Source organism: Crassostrea angulata, chromosome 10, assembly GCF_025612915.1.
Source record: "Crassostrea angulata isolate pt1a10 chromosome 10, ASM2561291v2, whole genome shotgun sequence".
NCBI classification, from domain to species: Eukaryota; Metazoa; Mollusca; class Bivalvia; order Ostreida; family Ostreidae; genus Magallana; species Magallana angulata.
Window position 1 is genome coordinate 24,041,921 of NC_069120.1, and position 22,402 is coordinate 24,064,322.

The window sequence follows — 22,402 nt, forward strand, 5'->3', positions numbered from 1 at the left end:
CTTAAAAAAAATATGCTTTGACCTAAAACAAAGCGTTTAAGTCAAAGGTCTAAGTCATATCAAACTTCATTAAAAATCCTTGTCTGAACAATATGTTCATTCCCTTTATGCCTATTTGACTTAAATTTAACATCAATTGTGCTTATATATGGGTAAAGGGTTTGCAATGACCTTGAACCACATGTCTATGTAAAGGTCATAGCAGATCTCCAATTTTCAACCAAAATTTCTCTACCCTTGGCTTTATCTTGCTCAGATTTAAATGATGACTGTCTGTATATAATTTAAGGGGTTTGCAGTGATCCTCAGTGAAAACTATTGTCCAGAGGTTAAGGTCAAAGCATAACTATTGGTAACAGAATTGAAATATAGATTAATGTCATTAATTATACTTCACTGCCCTTAAACAATAGTTTACAAACAAATATAGTTTATACTTTGTGAAACTGATAAGTGCACACAAAACTATGGTTCTAACTAGCATTACAGCCTACAGGCAAATTACGAATCCCCCCCCCCCCCCCCCATAAAAAAAAACCAACCCCCCCCCCCCCAAAAAAAAAAAAACAACAACAAAAAAACACCAAACAAGTTGTTGACATACATGAAATATTTATGCTTGTCATAATACGTAATATTGAAGATAAAACAAATGTTATGACGAAACGTTTTAGCATCGACTTACTTTTAAAAAAATTGCCCTTCGGTTATTTTTGGCGTTTATGTTCTACAATACGACAAGTCTAGAGAAATTGTACAATAACATACAAAATGGCGTCAAGAGTCGTCGGTACAGTGCGTGCAGTTGCCAAAAAGCGATTAATTCCAACGAAGGCTCCTTTAGTTTTGGTGAGAGACATGGTTTTGATGTTTAACTTGATATTTGTTAATGATATAAAACTTTAGATGTTTAAGACCTATAGTATTACGAGTTGTATTCATATATATTTGTATTGTTAAAGGTCAATGTCAGCCGTCACGTTTTCTTACGTAATTTATTTATCTCCTTGCTACAGTTTATTTTGGTAAAACTTTTAAGTCAATACTTAGCACTTTCGTACAAATTAAAGTTTTGGATCGACTTGTATGTTTCCACAACACAGATTAATTTTTGTTTATCACCATTCTATGTTGTGTAACTACATACATTAGGCATGCCAAAGCAAAGGGCCGTAACTCGATCTTCTCTATTTTTTATATGTCTCTGACGTCATGCGTATTTTAGGCATGAGGGTTGTTGTCTTTTACGGCTTACAACTCGAAGAAAACGTACGATATATTCCGAATGTTAAAGGAACCAGTTTACGAAATGATCCAAGCGCATGCCTTTCTCTCTACTTCTGGAGAAACACGTGTTTTTATCAAAGAAAAATAAGCTGAAAGAGAGCGGTAAGTGTGTTTTGTCTTTTTAAATGCAAAGGCAACCTTTTAACTATGATAGGTAAAATATATCATACTTTATGTTGTTAATTATTATAAGAAATGATGAAAGAATGCACGACAATATGTATATTTTGTCGAAATAATATGTGGTGTGTTGATAGCCTCGTTTCCGTGCAAAAATGGCGGCTCCCATATTTCACACTGATTTTCACCTTTTATTTCATTTTCAAAGATATATAGCGTAGTTTATGCTTGTATTTAAAGTTATTTTGAAACCATATTATTGAAATTGTTCTTATTACGGATTATCTTCGATCAGATAATAAGATTTTAACGTTAATTTCGATATGTCAACAGAGGAAATTCGAAATGTATATTGAATTGATTATGGTAGGCGATTTACATATTGTAATGGCATTCATTTACTACTTTCAACAGATCAAGAGTATGTCAAAGAGTTCTCATCTTTGTGAGGTACTTGAAAGGCAAAGAGCGGGGTTTTGTGTTCCTAAACTTTCCTTTGTCAGGAAAATTTTGGATGGCCGTTTAGCCAGCAAAACATGTTCAGATAATGCCAGAAAATTACTGAGCATTTTTGACAAATTTGTTAAAGAGATTTATGATGATAACAACTATCTAAAAGCTAGAGATATTTTTGAAATAAAGGTAGAAGACTACCTGTATCAGGAAACAGAGTTCATTGAAACTTTGATAGAAGATATCACGGACGAAATTTTTTTCAAACGTGAAAAGAAACTCATTGGACTATTAGATATCCCAAGCAGCATTTTTGAAATAAATAGGGCTTTAATTGAAAATCGAGGAGGAAAAATGACAATTCTGGATGACTGTAATGATATCTGTTAAATAACACCCCCCCCCCCCAAAAAAAAAATGCCACTCATAACCAATAAAGATGCCGTAAACATGTTTGAAAAAATGAAAAATGACAATGTTCCTCTATGTAAAATTGACCAAATTTTTAAAGACTATATAGGAGAAAATGAAATTATTAATGCAGATGCTTTAGTAAGGAAATTAAGACGCACAAATGAAAACTTAAAGAAAAAAAAGGGGAAATACAGAACCGATTTTGAAGCTTTAAATTTTGAAATTCCTGTAGGGACAGTAACACGAGGTGTTAAAAAGCCAATTATGGCACAATTCGAGTCTGAAGCAGTTAATTTAACATTGATGTCTTTGAGCAACACATTAAAAGAACAAAATGAAAAAATTAAGCATAGAGAACTTCTCTGTGAAGAAGAAATAGAGGCGTCAAAACATTTACAGCAAAATAAATTAAAAGAAATAACAGAAAAAGAAAAAAAAAGAAAAAAAGAGGTTGATGAATGGAAAGCAAAAACAAGAAAACTTAGGTATGAGAATTTACTACTAATGAGAAAAAGAAAACGAGATGAATTAAAAATAAAAACGGCTAAAAAGTATCAAAAACTGGAGAGAGATTGCTCATATTTGCTTACAAAAGAAAAAGAAAGATGTAAGGAATTGTTGTCTGAATATAAAACTATGCAGACTGAGCTTACAAAACTACAATCTGTTCCTCACGAGACAAAACCAGAGGGTAATGATGACTCTGCAAAAGAATTATTGAAGTTGAAAAGTGATATAAAAGCACTGGAACAGGAAAGAGATTATTTGTTGAATTTATTGGATGATGATGTTGAAATGAAAATATTTGATGAAGATTCTGGATCATACACCCCCAAGGTTAGAGAATGTATAATGAAATTGACCTCTCTTAATGTTGCCACTAAAAACATCCCATCAGTTATTGAAAGCGTTTTAAAGTTAGGAAACAAAGTAGCTAATAAATTGCCATCAAGACAAACAGTAGACAACATTGTGTGTGAAAAGGTAGCAATCGGACAAAAACACATTGGTGTGAAACTGGGACAACAGAAAAACCTTTGTTTGTATGGAGATGAAACGAGAAAGAAAGGCAAGACTTACCAAACATTCCTTGCAAGCAATGAAGAAAAAGAGGTCTTTTGCCTGGGACTAAGAGACATGCATAATAAAGCAGCCTCAACAACACTGGACACTTTCAAAGAAATTCTCAACGACATATCATCTGCTTGTGAGGAAATGATAATCAATGAAGATGTATCAGTTGGTCATACAATCATAAGCAACATCCAAAGTTTCATGTCTGATAGGGCTAAAGTAAACATATCATTCACAGAACTTTTGCAGCAGTATAAATCGGAAATTTTGTCTATTGTTAAAAAGGACTGGGAAGTACTCAGTAATGAACAAAAACTCATGTGCAGCAAAGTTAATAACTTCTTTTGTGCACTTCATCTACTTGTAAATATGGCAGAGTGCACATCACCTATTCTCAAAAAGTTTGAAGATGAACAAGGAAATTCTGAATCTAATGTTGTTGAAGATCCTGAAACTGACCAGGAAAGTGAATGTTATTTTTCAAAAAGCGAGGCTAAAACATTAACTTTAATGAGATGTTGCTCAAAATGTTTCTCTTGTGGAGGCGATGAGAAATGTGGTGCATTTGCAGAATTCAAAGTTTATTGCAGTTCAAGGGATAAAAAAGTATTATTTATTCCATTCCGGGGAAACAGGTTCAATGTAATCTTTTTTATTGCTGAGGTAGTTTACTACCACAGAGAGACAATCAGTACATTTCTAAACAATGTTCATGGAGTTACAAACAATCTGCACAAGATAATTGCTCATTTAATTAAGAATCCAGTTTTCCTTGCTGCCTGCAAGGTGTTGGGATTAATATCAAAATTAATAACTGCACCGTTTTGGAGAATTATTGAAAAGAACCTCAATATTTTAGATCTTAACACATATTTTGAAAGCCTTACTGTATACCTTGAAAGACAGAGCACAGATGCATCAGGATTTGTGAATGGAGATGAGTACCCATTTGAAGAGAGTTTAATTGTTAAAGACAAACTTTATGAAGAACTAGTGAAACCAAATGATGAATTTGATCATATTGCTATTCAGCTTGCCCAATTGCTGTTTTGTGGCTTCCATAAACTTGTTTCTGGCGCCTTAAGAGAACATTTACCTGGAGGAGCATACAATAACCCTTCTGATAAACTCAAAGATCAAAGCAAATCTGTTGTTCCACACAATAAAATGAGTGAGAGAGTGTTTGGAATGTTAGACAACTTTATAAGTTTTCGCCCAAACGCATCAACCATAACAAATGAGGCATTCATCATGTTTTCATTTAACAAAACATCCAAATGGTTAGATTCTTTACCAGATCAAGAAAAACACGAGATGATAAGTAAGGGTATTTCGGAAGGAAGGGAGCTTAGAGCACAATTTAAAGAGCGGTGCCATGATATTGTTTTAAAGCGAAGACAGCTTTTAGAAGAAAAAAAGGTTGCTCTTGCTAAAAAGGAGCAAAATTTACTTGCACAGCGGGAAAAACAAACAAATGAAATAGCATATTATGGGCTTTGGCAGTCGAGGGAAAGAGTTGATGCAGCACTTGGTGAGATTGAGAAGGAGAATGAGAAAAGGAAAGCACTTGAGGCTCAACTTCGATTTAGACAAAAGATGTTGAAGCAAAAACATGAAAACAAAGAGGTTTTTAAGTTTAGCTCTAAAGGTAAAAAGCATCCTATTTCTGTATTGAGAGAAAACTTGCTGAAGCTTATAGATGCTGCTTATCATGGCCCAGATACTGAACCACAAAGAATTAGGACTCCATTATTGGTTGGGAAAAGGGTTACACATAGATTTTCAAATGGCAATTACATAGGAAGGGTTATAAGTGTTGTGCCAGGTTTTGTGAACTTCTATAACATTGTGTATGATAATGATGTGGCAGAAGATGGAATTACAAAGTGTGTGTACACTTACAAACTTTTGGATGATTATAAAAAGGGTGATTTAGAGATTATACCAGAGGTATCAGTTGAATGTATGGCATTTCGGTTGTTTTTCTGTTGTTGAAAGTTTTGGAAAAGACCTTTACAGTTGTGAATTTCCTACTTCATGGAATACTAAAATTTTATTTCTTTTTTACTAAAAAACATTTTGTTTTTAATTATTTATCATATGTACTATTGAAAACTGATAGAAGTTGCAGGCTTGTCTTCTTTGTTTTGTTCTTATAGTTGTGGGTTGTTTTTTTTTTTCAATTCAGACTTCACATTTCTATATTGGTGCTAGTATTAATAATACACTGTATGATAATTATGAGAATTGCATTTACTCTTCATCACTGAAAATAAAACTTAAACATTTCAATTTATTAAAGCAATACATTTCATCAGTCCATTAATCATACAATTTGTTAAAAATTTAAAATATCTTACAAAATTTACTTTTGCTTGGTTTCAGACATGTTAGCAGAGATTTCATGGTTCCCGAGTTAAGACTTCTGTATACTGTTCTGATTCATTTCTAAACAGGTAATTATGTATTAGTAAATAGTATTACTGAGATATCTTGTTTATTTATTCATTTTATTGATATGCAAATATCACATAAATTAATATTTTTTTAATTCTATTTACAGACATTGCATGGGGGCGAGAGATCTAGCTGATCGACCAAAATAAACTAACAATTTTCATTTCATTGTTAATTATAATTAATAAAATTGTATGTTTAATGAAAATTTCACACTGGACATTGTTCTTTTATCAATTCTCTTGAGTTTTGTGTTAACAAAAAAAAAATTTCAGTGGTTTAAAGGTATGAAAATGGAGGTGACATTTTATATGTAAAAATTCAATTGTATATGTTAAAAGTGCAAACTTCAAAAATATTTTAAAAATATATAATGTTGGAATTTCTCAAAAACAATGAATTTTTAAGCTTAATAGCAGGTAACAGAATTGAAATATACAAAGATTTTAATCTCATAATACCATTTTAAAATTGGCTTGGCATGCCTACATACATTTTTCACATCTCTATTATGAAATTATTTACTCGTATAGTTGTAAGATTAATGAAATTAGTTTACTCGTATAATTATATGATGAATGATTATTTATCGAGAAATATGCAACCGTTTAGAAATTGCTAAAAGCCAGTTAGCAAGATCTACATCCCTTTAAAGACTTTGGTAGGCATATTTTCTATTCTTTTATACTCTGTCCCGAGTTTTTGCTTCCACCACTTTTTATTTGATATATCAAAAATAGTAAATACCTTTGTGCTCAAACTACGTTCATCCACTAATATGAAAAATGTCCAGATTATCTGTTTTGAAAAGCCCCCTCTACCGCTTCAGGTTTAAATACACATCCCAAAATTGAAAGTCTACTGAGATTTTGCATTGCATCAGCCATTATTAAGCCCGGATGATAACGTTAACAAATTGCGCAATGTATTCCAAGTGTATTCCGAATGGAGAAAAGATGTAAACATTTCCCACTTTAAATCTCCGTAAGAAAATTATTTTCATTCCAGTGAAGTTTTATGAGTGAAAAGGGATAACTGTTCAATGAAGATATTTTGGATATATTCCCTTTCATCGATTTCAATTGTATTTCTTTCACAGGTATGTGTATTTTTATGAAAAATCGTCAAAAAGTGATGGAAGCAATAACTTGGGACAGACTATAACAGGCTTAGGACAGATTGGGACCAATGTCCCAAATGGGATATAAAGTGCAATAAAAAAATTTTTTTTTATTTTTCCAAAAATTTGTCTAAATTTGAATACATGAAATGTAACAAATTTTGGTGAACAACTTTTTCTGTAATAACACTCGTACAAAGATTGATCCCTCATTATATCCCACACTTCTTGGGGATCTCATTATATCCCAAACTTCTTGGGGATCAATCTAACTAACTAGTAACTATAGATTTATAGTAAAACTTGTATACTGTCCAAAAGTTGTTGCATTTGATATGAATTTATGTGGATTTTGAAAATAACCAAATAAAAAATTTCAAATTTTTTTTGCACTTCAAATTTAAATCCTGTTTAGGATATTATATCCCAAACAGACTATTATATCCCATTTATATCTTATTTGGGAGATTGTTCCCAACCTGTAGGATAAGTAGTTTCAGCAATTTTTCAGAAGTGGATGGATGCAATGTCTGTCCATTTCTCCAAAGTGAATACTAAAAAGTTATATTATCCAATATTCAGTCCATAAACTGTTTTGTAAAGAATAAATACCAATACAATATTTTAGACACCAGCTGCTGTTAATCAAGTGAAGAAAATCCTCGGTGAAAATCCAGGAACGGTAAGAAACTCATTACTCTTGCTCACTGTTTACATAATAATTTGTTTGCAATACATGTATCCTACCAGTAATACTCTGAATTCATCTGGATATCGATTAAAAACCTGGTACAATACCATATTGAATGCTCTTGTGTATAAATACACAATATATAAAGCACTTATTATTAGGGATGACATTCAATCAAATCAGTTAATTGCAATTCATTCTGACTTATTAATGGTTACTCGTATTTAAAAACTTAGATGTTTGATTAATCATTATTTTTTGATAATATCTAAAATGATCACAATATGAACATTCTATTTATTTGTATATCAAATGTTATTATAAAATAAAATTCCTGTCTCTTAGTTATCATTCAAAAACAGAGAGCAAACAGTCATGAAATAATTTCCCAGACCATATGTCACGAATTCATAGTTACCGGTAATTAAACATCTCAAAAGATATTAAAGTTTGCCCAGGTTGCAGATATATGTTTGAAATAATTACGGTTCTAGTATCTTTTCGGATTTTAGTTACCTGTACATGTATGTGCCCATTTTAAAAAACTGCATTCTTTATGTAATAAATAAATGCTGTTAAAATCCAGTATGTACAACAATACTAACCGTAACAGACTCAACAGTGATTTAAGTATCATTCATTAATGATTAAAGAAAAGTTGAGCAGTACTGACAGGGACCTTATAATTAATTTACACCTACAGATTATGTAGATTATGATAAATTCTCTAAACTGTGTTTTCTTTACTTCTTTATTTATTGAAGTTTTATGATATTCCAGGAAGAATTCGAAACTACATATATTCCCAGTTGATTTTATGGGTTAAACAAACTGACACAACACCATATATAACGAGTTGATTTTTAGATGAGATAAAGAATAACAAAATGTTATTGATCCCTTTACCACATATTAGTACAGTGATTTCTTTTGTAGCTCTTGTTTTCAGTATTTATTATCAAACTAAATACATATGTTAAACTCCATATGAATTTTTCCTGTATTTCAGATTGGTTTGAAGATAGGTGTTAAAACTAGAGGCTGCAATGGCTTAACATACACAATGGAGTATGCCAGAGAGAAGGCAAAATTTGATGAAGAAGTATTGCAAGATGGTGAGTGTTTCAGTCACTTGATAATTGATAAATAAACATGAATCTTTATAGAACTGTTTTTCATAATACTGTACATATAATACAGATACAACCTCTAGCAAACATTTTAAACAAGAATTTAAGTTATGTATACTGGTATTTAAAAACATGAAATTCTTTTTTCTGAACAGGTGTTAGAATTCTGATAGATTCCAAAGCCCAGTTAACATTACTTGGGACAGAAATGGACTACCAAACAGATAAACTAGCATCCGAGTTTATATTTAACAATCCGAACATTAAAGGCACGTGTGGCTGTGGAGAAAGCTTCAATGTATGACCCATATATTGGGATTCTCTGTGATATGGTCTGTGAGTGTGGATTTTCTTATCCATGTTGAATGTGATTATATGTACCTGAGTAGTGTCATTAGGAGAGGAAAGTGAATTCTCGGTGTGAATAGACTGATGGGTGACTGGATGCTGCAAGTGAATAAATGTTGATTATGATGTTTTGTGATGCAAATGATTGGTTTTTGAATGAGCTTAATTTTTTTGTTTTGAAGGCTTTTTATTATTTTTATCATTATGTTTTATTCAATGGTTCTTGATTGTTTGTTATGTAAATGATTTTAAATAATGTTGTAAATACAGCTGTATGTTTTGTGAATTGGTATATTTATATTTATTAGATCTTTATAAATACTATGACAAAAGTATGAATAAATATATCAGGTCTCCTGAATTTTGTTTTTATTAATTCTATCTCTATGTGTATGATATTGCAATAATGTTTGTTACAGACAGAGTCAGATAACATTATCAGAATGTCATAGCCAGCCAGTCTTGCATACACATTGGTAGTTTTGACCTTAGACAAACTCATTACATTCATTTGCTTTTTTACAAATATTAATTAATCTCCACTAATGAAAAAAAAACTCTTTATTTTTTGAAGCCATGAAAACAAAGATTTATTAATATCATGTCATGAAAACAATGAAGTGAAAGCATTACCATGACCATTACCTTTTCACAAAAGAATGAACGAGCTAATCAAAATACCTGGGTAGAACATGGTTTGCATTGAGAACAACAAAAATTTAGTGAATTGTTTCAAGGTCAGAAGGAAATTGAAAAGACAACTTGAGTTGTTTGTTTAATTGGAAACAAACCTTCAACTACTTGATATGAATACCAGTGGGTAAATTCAAAAGATTTGTTTGTTGAATCATTTAAGCTGCCAATCATATAGTTTAAAAAATACATCTTCAATACATAAAAACAGAAACAACAAAAAGCAATAAACTGTATCACATTAAAATCCTACTAAAGAATCTGCCATCTGTGAACACATTTTCTGAATGTCTTGGTTAGTCATGTGTTGTGAAACACTGATGGCATTAGCTACAGCGATAGTTTCCATCACAGTGTGACACTTAATCCAAATACGTCCATTCATTCCTACAGCAACCTCATACTTTAAATTCTTTCCAAGTGTCTTGAATAGAACACACTCTGGACTCAACACTCTGCAAAAAAAAAGGTGTATTCTTTCAATAATAGATATCAAAGATTATACGATCTGTCTCCTGTTGAATAAACAAAAATGCATTTTTGGAAAATAATCAATAGATGAACAGGTCGGGTACACTACCTTATATGGATAGCATTATTTAACACGTGACAGTATTTGCATCAAGCAGATTGTCCAATCCACTGAATGAGTTGCAATGCATGACGGTCTACAACGTGTTTACGATTCAACAAACGCACGTGGTTTTTGTCTGTTTTATTAACAATATTTAATTGCTTGCCGGAATGTTTGTACATCTTGATTTTTACTTTAGAAGGTAGAAAAAGAAAGATTACGTACCATTAACTTTGTTCCATGCTCACATTGAAAAATACGTTGTTTTAGTTGATCAATTGTTGCTTCAAAAAATGATCAGTATCAAACGACTGACAAACATACGCAAACAAACAAGTACAAACAGATTTTGATAAGAAAAAACTGCACAATTGTGTATTGGTGACTTTATCATTGTGCACTAGAAATAAATACAGGTAACTGTATATTTTTAACAAACGTGAATAGCCACGGTAGTAGAAATGCACAAATATACAAACGCAGAAGCGCAAGCTATGCAGCATTTATTATTTTGTCCGTTAAGCATTCTGATGAATGTCCCTGAAGAAAATATCAACGCGCATTCTACTAATGTTGTCCCAAATATGGGGTATCACGTGAAAAAACGGTACTCACTGCTTCTAATTCAATAGAACTTGCCTCTCTTTTGAACATTGACAATGGGGTATTTAAAGAGGTTGAAAATGGGTTGATATAAGCCCTCATATGCAATATTTTTTAAATGTGAGCATAGAAATTGAAGTTTAGACATAATTGTCCATATTAATTTCATAAATTCTGAAAAATCATTCAAAATGAGTTTCCAAAGGACAATTCAAAATGGTATATATTTTCAATACGCTTTGTATACACTGAAACTTGTAGTAGCCCACAATGCCTTGCAACTCATTCACCTGATTGGTTTGTCGATAAAAGTAAACGGCTAATTTAGTATGCAAATTTATGCCGACGTTACAAATTATAGTGGTCTCGACCTGATGAATAATGCAATACTAAAACTTACTTCTGCACCAAATTAATGGGGACCTGCAGCAACATTCCTCCATCTCGTCCAATAACACCAAGTCCGGCACTCTTACCACTGCCATCTATACAAACAAGCTCTGGTTCCATATCTTTGTTAGCTACTAAAAACTTGCAGTAAACTATGTCACCAACCTGAAAAAAAAACATCCTAATTATATGCAAGTAAATCATTAAAATTTGGAATTTCTAAGTTAGAAGGGTTAATCCAAAACGAATGTCACACAATGCAACGCACCTCTTGTTGGCGCTGTTTTACACAAAATAACATATCAAAAATTTCCCCAATCGAAATTGTACTTCGAACAAGAAATTGGTTTAAATTATTGGTTTATTGAATTATTGAGAAGATATGAATGTTTATTATATAAGGAACCATTCTTTGAGTACTTTTGTTGGGGTGTGATCAAATCCAATAAAGCCATAATGGCTTTATGATAGATAAATAACATGGTCCAAAATTTGAAAGCTCCAAACAACATAATATTTTAAAACAGATAATGTATAACATAGACTTTTTTAACTGCTGTAAAAAAAGATAAGCGTTAATACTGTCCATTTCGGTTAAATATGCAGTGCCTTTTTGTCTCTAGATCTAGGAATAAAAAGGCCAGATGAGCGTAACGTGATATCAGATGCATTTTTTACTTCAATAGATAGAAATAACTTAAAAGATAATTGGAATTGATATATCAACCTAATAATGAGAGAGAGAGAGAGAGAGAGAGAGAGAGAGAGTAAATAAATGGAATATTCTCAATGTGGTTCAAATGCTTTATAAAAGCTTATGCCATACTTTAATAAAGAATTAAGTCAGAGGACATTTTCTCTGAAGGAAAATTAAAGCTAGGTTTTTATGTCTTCAGTAATATAATAAGGCTAAGTTCATGACTTTAATATGTCATCAATACAAGAGGCCCATGGGCCACATCCCTCACCTGAACAACAGTTCCTTGTAACATTCTATTTTGTAGCATATGTTATTTCTATGTTAAACTTTGAATCCCTTATGGACCCCAGTATTAGATCAAGGGTCACAGCTTTTATATTTTAAAATCTACCCTACCTGAGGATACTTCAAGTTACAGCTTTTCTGGCTAATCATGTTCTAAGTAGAAGATTAAAAAAAAATTCTCTATATATTCCTATGTAACAATTGCACCTCTCATTGTGGCCACACTTACCCCCGAGGACCATGATTTGAACAGACTTTAATCTACACTATCTGAGGATGCTTTCACACAAATTTCAGCTTTTCTGGCCAAACGGATTTTGAGAAGAAGATTTAAAAAAAAAATTTACTCTATATATTCCTATTGGCCCCACCTTAACCCCCGGGGACCATGATCTGAACAAACTTGATTCTACACTATCTGTGCATCTGAGGATGCTTCCAGACAAGTTTCAGCTTTTCTGGCCTAATGGTTTTTGAGAAGAATATTTTTTTAAAAAATCAACAAATTTTCAATTAATCCCAATTACCTCCCCTTGAAAGAGGGCATGGCCCCTCATTTTAACAAAATTGAATCCCCTTCGCCAAATCATGCTTTGTGTCTAGTTTGATTGAAATTGGCCCTGTGGTTCTGGAGAAAAAGTTGAAAATGTACGGACAGACATAAGGACAAAAAGTGATCAGAGGGGCTCACTCAGGGGTTTTCCTACTGTTTTAAAACTGGGTCAAGGGTCCGTGGAATTGGAAAAATTGACGCGCAAACTGTTCAAATTGGGAACATTACAAAAATGTACTAGTTTTATTTGAGGACCAACCTATGGCAAAATTTTATACTTTATTACTTCTCACCAACAGAAATAAGTGAGAAGTTTGGAAGATTTAATTTATTTTATGATGTAACAATGATATTTACAGATTTTATACTTAATTTTTAGATAGTAAGTGTAACTGATATAAAATTGAAGCAAACACACACTTACATTCAAAGATAAAAAAAAAATACTTTTTTCTCTCCAAATTTCTAAAAGTTTTCCAATTTGTAAAAATTAATTAAATTCATGCATTTTTACCTTATATAGATGAAGTGTTTCTTAATTGTGTTAGCTTATTGTCAAGCATGCAATGAAATAATTCTTTGAAATATGGCAATGATATTTGCATTTGGGGGTATTAGTCCTACCCTTTGACCCAATTACAACCATTACACAGAGAAACTGTTTTATTTTGTAAATAACTGCAGATTTACGATTTTATGGTAGTTTTAGCATTTAATTGGCACAATTATTAACCAATTATAAATTAACAATTTTAAAAATCATCACTATAAAAGCAATTAACATCGATTGAAATCAATTCACAGGATGAGGAAATTCTGGCAAAATTACGGAAAGCGAATGAGTCAATGAAGTCTTCCCTAGTTGTTCCATTATTTATGCCCAGTAATAAACAAAAATGAAGGAAAAAAGCTGTTGAAGTTTCATTTTATATACCAGAAGAACATGTTCTGATAATTAAAATTACTGACACTTGATTGGGAAAAACGGATCTGGATTTGGCAAAATTTTGGTGATTTTTAGATTGGGAATGGGTACGGTAAACGGACCCAAAACTAAGCTAGGAAAATTCCTGTCACTTGAGCTTTCAGCTCAGGTGAGCTAAAAATGAATGGAGCATTTTGGCCAATTCTTTGTTGAAGACTAAATCATGAAGATTTAACGTAATGTTAAGTCTCTAGAAATGACGTTGGCATTATGCGGCGGCTATCCTCACCTAACACTGTATAGAATATATTATCCTCGGATATAATTATAATGCAGTAAAATTTTCAGATCTGAACTGAAAAGAAAGATATTTCAATGTATGAATTTTAGTTAATTTTTGCGGATCTTTTCAAAATTTTATTACATCTGTAGAACTATATATTTTGGACCAACCCTCATGCTATAAATAATATAGTGTTACAATGACTTGCAATGAAAAAGCAACAAACCTTAACATCTGGTCGGTTTCTTTTTGTAGCACTCTCAAAAGCCAAATATGGTAATGTTGCCAATTCACTGGCACCAACATCTACACGAAAGACATCACCAGCCTTTGTAGTTATAATGCCAATGACAGAGTCTCCTCTTTGAGGAATATACTGAAATGGATAACAAGTAAACGTCTTCACATCACTGCAATTTTATCAATCTATGGTTTATTTAACCAGACCTTTATTACTTGTAACCATTTATATTGTTAATTTAATATACTGCCACTCTCCTACTAACACTAGCTTCACCCCGGCAAACAGTGCAAGCTCTAATGACAACACCTGGGTGAAGTGAAAACTTGCATTATTGTCCCTTTTGATGTAATAAATATTCTGTCTTTTGAATTGTATCTTGTAACCACTGTAACCAGTCACAAATACATTATATTGTATTCAATAATGAAAAAATTAATACTGTCACCATTGTCACCTGACCTGTAACTGCTGTTTGAAAAGCCCATAGAAACTTTAACATTTAGCATTGTAACCAATGTTACTGGTTACAAATGGAGTGGGGTAGAAATCAGGACTAATTTCTGGTCATGTATGCTTTTGTTAAAAACTCACCCGCTTTTGAAAACTGTCAACCCAATATATATTTGGCTCTTTAAACTTTAAGACGCCAGGTTTTGACACGATCACTAAATCTGTCTCCTGTCGTATTCCTGGACCAAGCACTACTTTCAAAGTTGAGTCTGATCCTAATAAATTGGTTAAATTCTCTCCTGGCAAAACAACTTTACCCACACTGTCCACCATGCTTGATAAATTTCTGATACATTGAAACGTTTTTGAGATATGTTAGAGAGATTCATTGTCATAAACATTTAAACGATACAGATTGTTTGAAAGAAAAACTTAACACGGATACTTTCAGTTAGTATTATTTAGTGTTGTTATTTTTTTAACGTATAAAATATCTGCAAAAATTAATTATTGATATAAAAAGAAAAAAATTACAAACATATATTGGTTTATACCTCCTCAAAAAGAAATAATAATAATTAAAAAAATCACATTATTTCAATAATATCCGAATTTTATTATTTACGCATTCTGTGCATTTTAAGGTCACCATGTTATAGTTCATTTCAAAATTGATCCTTTAGAAAGTGAATCAATTAGATGTGGAAAAACCTTATACAACAATTTTATGATAACTTATGCTTCACAATACAATATATGATTTCTGAAAATTTATATAATACTTTTGAACGTTGTAACACTTTTTATTGCATTTTGAAATAGGCTATACCTTCATAGAGCAAAAATGGCGTCAACTTTTGACAACGTGCAGGTCGCTGTTCTAACAGAAAATTACAATTTTAAGTTTCTAACAGATCATCCGGTTGTTCTTGATGTATCTCATCAAGGAGACTGTGTTATGATGCAGTTTTTCAAAGGTATTTATATTTCTCTCTTCTTAATCATTCTCTGAAATAGCTTTCTTCATATTGGCGGACAAAGACAGACACATGAACATGATGAATGAATGATCGAATTGATTAAAATGAGTGTTATTGATATCCCTTTTATTATTTACAAAGTTATTTATTTTGTAACATTTTAATTCCAAAACTTATCTCATGATGTCATTTATTTTAAGTATGCTATCAACATTTTATAGGTAAATTAATAGCTGTTATTAATGGTTATTAAAATGAGACTTATCCAGAATATTGCAGTATTGAAACTTTCAAATACCAGCAGAAATATTACAGCATTATTCTAAATCCTTGTGGAAAACCGGAGATGAGTATTAGTCTCATCACGGGGGTAGATGTAATCTACTCTTTCTTTCTACAGTAAAAACACCCAATTCTGACTTGCCATTGAACATTTTATTTTATATTGGTGTACGTAGCGTCTTTACTTTAATAGCAAAAGAAGATGTTTAAAGTAAAGCATTGGTATTAATAGGGGACTTGTAGATTTTTTTGGTTTGCATTGTAAATTGATATTGACAGAGTGTACTTTGATTTTGCAGACAAAGCCCCAATTCACATGTTCTCCGTAAACAATGACACGGAACATGCCAGAATGGGAGCACAGAGTATCATCTTCACACGAGACAAGGACACAACACTGGTCCGGTTTTCTAGTGTTCACAGTATGTTTGTTCTTTATTAAAATTGATGATTATTTATGCCAATCTAGAATAAAGAAAACAAATTATAATTTAAATATCACCCGAACGATTAGAGCAAAATAATAGTTTGATTTAACTAGTAAAGAACCCATTTTCCATATATGTAGATATGAAGCAGTTTCAGTTCCGTCTGAATGAACTGACAGATGGATTAAAATCTGTGTTCAGTGACAGAACAGATTCAGCATCAGCTGTCCAATATTTCCAGGTACTGATTATTAAAGTTTTCCTGTCTGAGTATTATCAAGCATAAGGCTGGTAACAATTTTTTCCATTTTCTGTTCTTTATACATACTTGAATATATACATATATTTCTGCAATTGAACTTTCATAACATGCAAAGTAGCAGAAAATGGGCTTCTTATTTTGTAGTTTTATGGATACCTCTCACAACAACAGAACATGATGCAGGACTATATAAGAACATCAACATACCAAAGGGCTATGTTGGCCAACTTAATAGATTTCCATGACAAGGTCAGTAGTTTCTCCCTTTCCAAGTCATCAAGAGAGGCCATTATTGCAACACACACCTCTTGGTCGGCAATTAAGCAACACATATCTTATTGACTGAGATATACAGTTCACTCAAACTTTAAGAAATTTCACCCCCATAAGATATGTATGTGTATTTCTCCAGGTTGTGTTAGATGTTGGTGCTGGGTCAGGCATCCTGTCGTTCTTTGCTGTTCAGGCTGGAGCCAGAAAAGTGTACGCCATCGAAGCCAGCAGTATGGCCACCCATTGTCAGGTGAGGAATCTGGTCAACAATGATTGGTTTCAGGGGGGAGGAATAATTTTCAAACATGATTCGCTGTCGATGAAAAACCAAATAGTTGAAACATGCATGGTTATGCAACCCTTGGATAAAATTATCAGATTATTTGTGGGATTCTTGTCTTTAACACACGATTGTTTTCTTTTTAAAGACTCTGGTAGCACAAAACAAAATGTCTGACAAGATTGTGGTGGTGCCGGGGAAGGTGGAGGATGTTGAGATCCCAGAGGCTGTAGACACCATTATATCCGAGCCCATGGGCTACATGCTATTCAATGAGAGAATGCTGGAGACTTTCCTCCATGCCAAGAAATGGCTCAAACCTGGAGGTAGGCACACAATGTACTTTTTTTCAGTGGAATGTTAACGAAAAAGAAATTTAATGGACAAACAAATAAAATAAAAATATTGATACACATGATGCATAATAAGTACAGCAAACCTTGACAGAAATATATTATATGCATAAAACTGAAGTATAATGTTTTTCAATTTTTTTTTAAAGGGAAGATGTTTCCAACTCAGGGAGACCTGCACATAGCCCCATTCACAGATGAAGCCCTTTACCTGGAGCAATTTTCAAAGGCTAATTTCTGGTATGTGTTCTGTTTAGTAACTAAGTGAAGTACATGAAAATGTATATGCACCTGTATTTAGAATTCCAATAAAAACTGTATGTACATTTTTTAATGCACATTTTATGAATGATTTGCAATGTTTTCTATACCTGCTTTGTGATTTTTCTGAACTTGATTTTAGGTATCAGCAATCATTCCATGGAATTGATTTAGCAAGTTTACGTAGTGCAGCTGTCAAAGAATACTTCACACAGCCCATTGTCGTAAGTAACCTACACACATGTATGGGATAACATGTCCTCAAAATCAAAGAATACACTGTGTATGCATAGTGGAATCATTAATATTTGTTGGAACTCAATCCACATTAATTGGCCCCAGCAAATTTAGATGGTTCTACATTATCAAAATTACATGTATACATCAGATTTAGTAAATATTTACAAATTTAAACAAAACGTGCAAGAAATGTCAAAGCATTATTTGGACATTGTAGGACACTTTTGATGTGAGGATATGTCTTGCCAAGTCGGTGAAACACACGGTGGATTTCCAGACGGCAGATGAAACAGACCTACACAACATTGAGATCCCCCTGACCTTCAGTATGCACGAGTCTGGTTTGGTGCATGGTCTAGCTTTCTGGTTTGATGTGGCCTTTTTGGGATCAATGTAATTGTTTAATACATATATATTTATGCATTAATTTGAAAAATCTGTTAGAAACAAAGAGGATATGCAGACCTGTGATATATTTTTTTGGTTAAATGGTTAACTTGTTTATAACTCAAATGTTTTTGAACTGTGATATTTTAAAAATTTCTGTGTTGACTGAATCTGCTAAACAATTGTATAAGAGACTTGTTTGGTTTACAGAGAGTCGGTATGGTTGTCTACAGCCCCTACAGAGACCCTGACCCACTGGTACCAGGTCAGGTGTCTGGTGGAAACCCCGGTCCTGGTCAAGCAGGGACAGACCCTCACCGGCAAGTGTGTGCTAAGGTGTAATAAAAGGTAGGTAAATGTGCATACTATAAACTAAGGAAAAAATGTTTCGTCAATTTGTAAAATACATTTAGTATGCTTTATAGTCAATACTGCATTGTAATTTACAAGTTTGATGCTAACCTTCTTAGAGTAAGAGAATTCATTGATTTCTTATGTGTACTTGTATTACAAATATCAAGTCGACATTATAGAGTTTGAAAAATGTTCTCATTGCAGACAAAGTTATGATGTTGACATTGAATTAAACATCCCAGGAACAAACTCAAAGTCCACAAACACTTTAGATCTGAAAAATCCATTTTTCCGTTACACGGGTCAGACCCCTCAACCTCCCCCAGGGACCAACACAACCTGCCCCACTGATGCCTACTGGAATAATATGGCAACAGGTGCTGGGTATACTCAATATTTATAAGATATGTAAATACATGAAGCAAAGTAACTGAATTTTAAACATACATGTATGTAAGTACTTTGCACTTGTAAGGAAGTTGTTGATTTGTTTTATATATATAGTCATCATTTTATAGGGCTGGGACGTTACTGTACTTAGCCGATTTGGTACATATCACGATACATGAGATGCGATACGATACATATCACGATACATTGCAACTAAATGAAAACATGAATAAGGGTTTAAAATTTATTCAATCTGTCAATGTATTACCGCATGTCTAAAGTTATTTCATTATATTTAAAATGAGCGTTGCACAATTTACAAAGTACTTTAGTCTCGTATACACTATTTTTTCATAAACAAGTAATCCAAAAGTTTTCCACACTCAAGATTTAGCTTCATAACAGTTTTGACAACTTTACGAGGTTTTTCGCCATCTTTATACTTTCATCTTAGGCGCGCGGACTAGAAATAGCCATTATTTGAAGCTCGGATATTTTATGAAAATAAAAAAAAGTTTGCTAAGGTATCGTTGTATTGGTAAACGTATCGATCCAAATATCGTCAAAATAAATACCGTGATGCACCAGTGCATCTGTGGATCGTCCCATCCCTATCATTTTATCCTTTGAAAACTGGATGACAAATGATTCGTCTTGTACAAGTTTGTCTTCACAATATGTATATGTACATGCCTCTGCTGATTTAAAGGGGTATGGTCACGATTTTGGTCAAATTCTATATTTCGATTTTTATTATGTACACTGCTTTAGGAATGCATTTCCAATGACCTAATGAAATTGGAGAGTCAGTAGTGAAGTTTGTCATGTAAACAAGGCTCGTGCCCTGCTTTTGTTTACATTAGTTCAATATACTGATAAAAGTTCTTTTTCAAGCTGATTTTTCCATCTTCTTATTCAATTCAAGCATGAATAAACAGATCTTAAGGTTTACCACATTCATTTTTGGTCTAAAACTGAAGTTTTCACTTCAACGTTCAAAATGTAAACAAACGCTTTGTTTACATTGCAAAGAATTGTAAGCTCTGTAACTCGCTTTTAACTCAATGAATGACACTTAAATATTGGTTGCCTATTAAAAATGCCTCACTGAAGCATTATAAACATTAAAATCGGAAAAATAATTTTTGATCAAAATCGTGACCATGCCCCTTTAAGCAAGTTGTATAACACATCATCAAATATTGTTTTTATGTTTTCAGGTCAGACTGCCTATATGAATGGACTGGTCAACGGTGACACCAGTGCCGTCCAACTCATTAACCACCAGGGGGTCGTTCAACAAAATCTTGTCCCAGTCTGTAAGTTCTCCAAGTTAACATGACATATTTCATTTGTACAGGGGGTTTGTTCACAAATGTATCAGATTGTATGAATGCTTCAGACAAGTTCAAAGTGTATAATAATGTATTTCTCTCAATGTATGTGTAATCAAAATCTTCCAAAATTATTTTAGCTGCTCCTATCAACCCTGGGGGTATACCAAGCGTAATAAATTTGACATCCAATGCCCACAGAGCATCTGTTGGGGCTGGAATAAGTCCAGTCAACTTTGCACACCAATCACAGGTTAGTGGGTGCTGAATTGATTTAATGGGCATGAGCAGTACGCGCGGTAGATATGACGAAAATAGGAAAGTAAAGAGTGTTGTCATTTGTTTAGTTTAGGGACAAATAATGAATTTTTTGGTATTAAAAAACACACTTCTTATCCTGGTATGTGTCACACTCACTTTACACATGTGACATCCCATTTAGCCTCACTCACCCTTATTCACCTTTACCCCTGTGTAGGCCGTCATTGCATGGGTGTTGGATTACTGCTGTGTTTGTTTTTTCAGCTTTGAAATTTAAATTAATGAGAAACAAATTTACTTTTCATGTATTTCCAATTGAACGACTTTATTGAATTTTTAAAAAAAAATTATTAAAATCTTTAATAGCCACATTTACGGGTTTGCTTTGTGTATGTACTGTTTGCAGTATATGATGACATTTGTATTCTGTCCTTTTACAGAGTTCCATCCCTGCCAGTTTCCCAGTCAGCAATCAGTTTATGATAGGGGATTATGTTATGCCAGGAAATGTCATTTATCCATCACAATCACAGTCACGGAAATCAGAGGCAGTGTGACAGTAGAGCAGCAGCAAGTGATGGTCAGATGATTTTACAAACAATTACACAGTATCTGTGTTCTATAGCTCACTAGACTATCATAATCATTGGATCTCTTCTTCTGTGCTCAACTGTATCATTGATGTGTTGTGTCATGATTCTGTTGGAAGGGGCAAGTTCTACACAATGTATACTGTAGACAAAGCTGCCGCCGAAGACAAAGCCTTATATGAAATGTAGTTCCATATTGTGTTGACATTACATGTAGCCGTTAGTGATGGATCCGTGTATTAGTTGTACTTTTTCGGACCTCCAGGATGGACTGATTTCTGTTGAGTGACAGACTAAGTGGAATTAATTTTAATCTTTCTGCTGAGATCATGTAATAAATCTGTTAATGTGATATAGACACATGATACATGATTTGTTTCAAAGTACATGTACTTCAGTAAACAAAAACGTGATTTTTTGCATGATCAAATGGGAAACAATTGTCATATTAAAAGAAAAGTACCCTACAGGCCTTCATTTACTACATGTACATATATATTACTGAATTCAGGAAAAGGAAAACAAACAGCTGGTTGATTAATGACTGGGGTGATCATTTACATGAACATGTATGCTTTACAACAAATATACCATATAGCAAGATTATTCTATTGTGGAGAACATAGTCGGAACCCAGTTTAAAGCTACATGTATTTAAGGATAAATCGGTTAATGGAAATGGAACTTTATAAACCGATGAATTCAAACGTTTTAAAATGAGCATATAATTTATGATATCTAGAAATAGGAAATATTCAAATGTATTTGTGCCATCTTGAAAGAAAGGCTCTATTGCTGAAGGTAAATACATGTACTGGTATAGATATTATGTTGTCCAACCTTACCAAAAGAGCCATTCAAAGACTTGTGCATTGATGTTTCTATTTCTCTTGATATAGTATACATGTAATTATATTTGATACAATTTCATAG

At 32.8% G+C, this 22,402-nt stretch overlaps 4 protein-coding genes and 1 long non-coding RNA gene across 6 annotated transcripts; 4 read left to right on the forward strand and 1 right to left on the reverse strand.

Annotated features, from left to right (window-relative positions):
• The first annotated feature begins 697 nt into the window (after positions 1-697).
• On the forward strand, positions 698-9,455 carry LOC128168001 (iron-sulfur cluster assembly 1 homolog, mitochondrial-like). The gene is made up of 4 exons (XM_052834042.1): positions 698-849; positions 7,554-7,607; positions 8,626-8,731; positions 8,902-9,455. The coding sequence occupies exons 1-4, from the start codon at positions 772-774 to the stop codon at positions 9,048-9,050; spliced, it is 387 nt and encodes a 128-aa protein (XP_052690002.1). The 5' UTR covers positions 698-771; the 3' UTR covers positions 9,051-9,455.
• Positions 1,155-6,023, forward strand: LOC128168002 (uncharacterized). Its single transcript, XR_008241282.1, has 3 exons — positions 1,155-1,389; positions 5,734-5,804; positions 5,912-6,023. It is a non-coding gene; the product is annotated as an uncharacterized LOC128168002 (long non-coding RNA).
• LOC128167995 (uncharacterized) lies at positions 1,396-5,717 on the forward strand. The gene has a single exon (XM_052834031.1). It carries the CDS (start codon positions 2,278-2,280, stop codon positions 5,341-5,343), a length of 3,066 nt encoding a protein of 1,021 aa, XP_052689991.1. The 5' UTR covers positions 1,396-2,277; the 3' UTR covers positions 5,344-5,717.
• Positions 9,456-9,605: 150 nt separating the features above from the next.
• Positions 9,606-15,148, reverse strand: LOC128168000 (exosome complex component RRP40-like). Its single transcript, XM_052834040.1, has 4 exons — positions 14,936-15,148; positions 14,327-14,476; positions 11,365-11,519; positions 9,606-10,242 (listed from the first exon to the last, which is right to left on the reverse strand). Exons 1-4 carry the CDS (start codon positions 15,125-15,127, stop codon positions 10,029-10,031), a joined length of 711 nt encoding a protein of 236 aa, XP_052690000.1. The 5' UTR covers positions 15,128-15,148; the 3' UTR covers positions 9,606-10,028.
• A 464-nt stretch (positions 15,149-15,612) lies between these two features.
• On the forward strand, positions 15,613-21,936 carry LOC128167999 (histone-arginine methyltransferase CARMER-like). 2 transcript variants are annotated; one of them, XM_052834038.1, is made up of 14 exons: positions 15,613-15,771; positions 16,356-16,478; positions 16,625-16,725; positions 16,891-16,995; positions 17,159-17,269; positions 17,448-17,625; positions 17,802-17,892; positions 18,056-18,137; positions 18,371-18,546; positions 18,751-18,888; positions 19,099-19,271; positions 20,505-20,603; positions 20,759-20,871; positions 21,320-21,936. In XM_052834038.1, exons 1-14 carry the CDS (start codon positions 15,639-15,641, stop codon positions 21,434-21,436), a joined length of 1,740 nt encoding a protein of 579 aa, XP_052689998.1. In that variant the 5' UTR covers positions 15,613-15,638; the 3' UTR covers positions 21,437-21,936. The 2 variants fall into 2 exon arrangements, with proteins under 2 accessions (XP_052689998.1, XP_052689999.1); XM_052834039.1 differs by lacking the exon at positions 20,759-20,871 and having other exon boundaries at positions 21,320-21,461.
• Positions 21,937-22,402: the final 466 nt, after the last annotated feature.

Coding starts and splice junctions, on each gene's coding strand:
- LOC128168001 (XM_052834042.1), top strand. CDS start 772: ATGGCGTCAAGAGTCGTCGGTACAGTGCGTGCAGTTGCCAAAAAGCGA. Junction 850..7,553: donor CGAAGGCTCCTTTAGTTTTG/GTGAGAGACATG, acceptor ACAATATTTTAG/ACACCAGCTGCTGTTAATCA. Junction 7,608..8,625: donor TCGGTGAAAATCCAGGAACG/GTAAGAAACTCA, acceptor CCTGTATTTCAG/ATTGGTTTGAAGATAGGTGT.
- LOC128167995 (XM_052834031.1), top strand. CDS start 2,278: ATGCCACTCATAACCAATAAAGATGCCGTAAACATGTTTGAAAAAATG.
- LOC128168000 (XM_052834040.1), bottom strand. CDS start 15,127: ATGGTGGACAGTGTGGGTAAAGTTGTTTTGCCAGGAGAGAATTTAACC. Junction 14,477..14,935: donor TTGACAGTTTTCAAAAGCGG/GTGAGTTTTTAA, acceptor TATCCATTTCAG/TATATTCCTCAAAGAGGAGA. Junction 10,243..11,364: donor CCCATTAATTTGGTGCAGAA/GTAAGTTTTAGT, acceptor TTTTTTTTGCAG/AGTGTTGAGTCCAGAGTGTG.
- LOC128167999 (XM_052834038.1), top strand. CDS start 15,639: ATGGCGTCAACTTTTGACAACGTGCAGGTCGCTGTTCTAACAGAAAAT. Junction 16,726..16,890: donor CAGCTGTCCAATATTTCCAG/GTACTGATTATT, acceptor CTTATTTTGTAG/TTTTATGGATACCTCTCACA. Junction 16,996..17,158: donor TAATAGATTTCCATGACAAG/GTCAGTAGTTTC, acceptor GTATTTCTCCAG/GTTGTGTTAGATGTTGGTGC.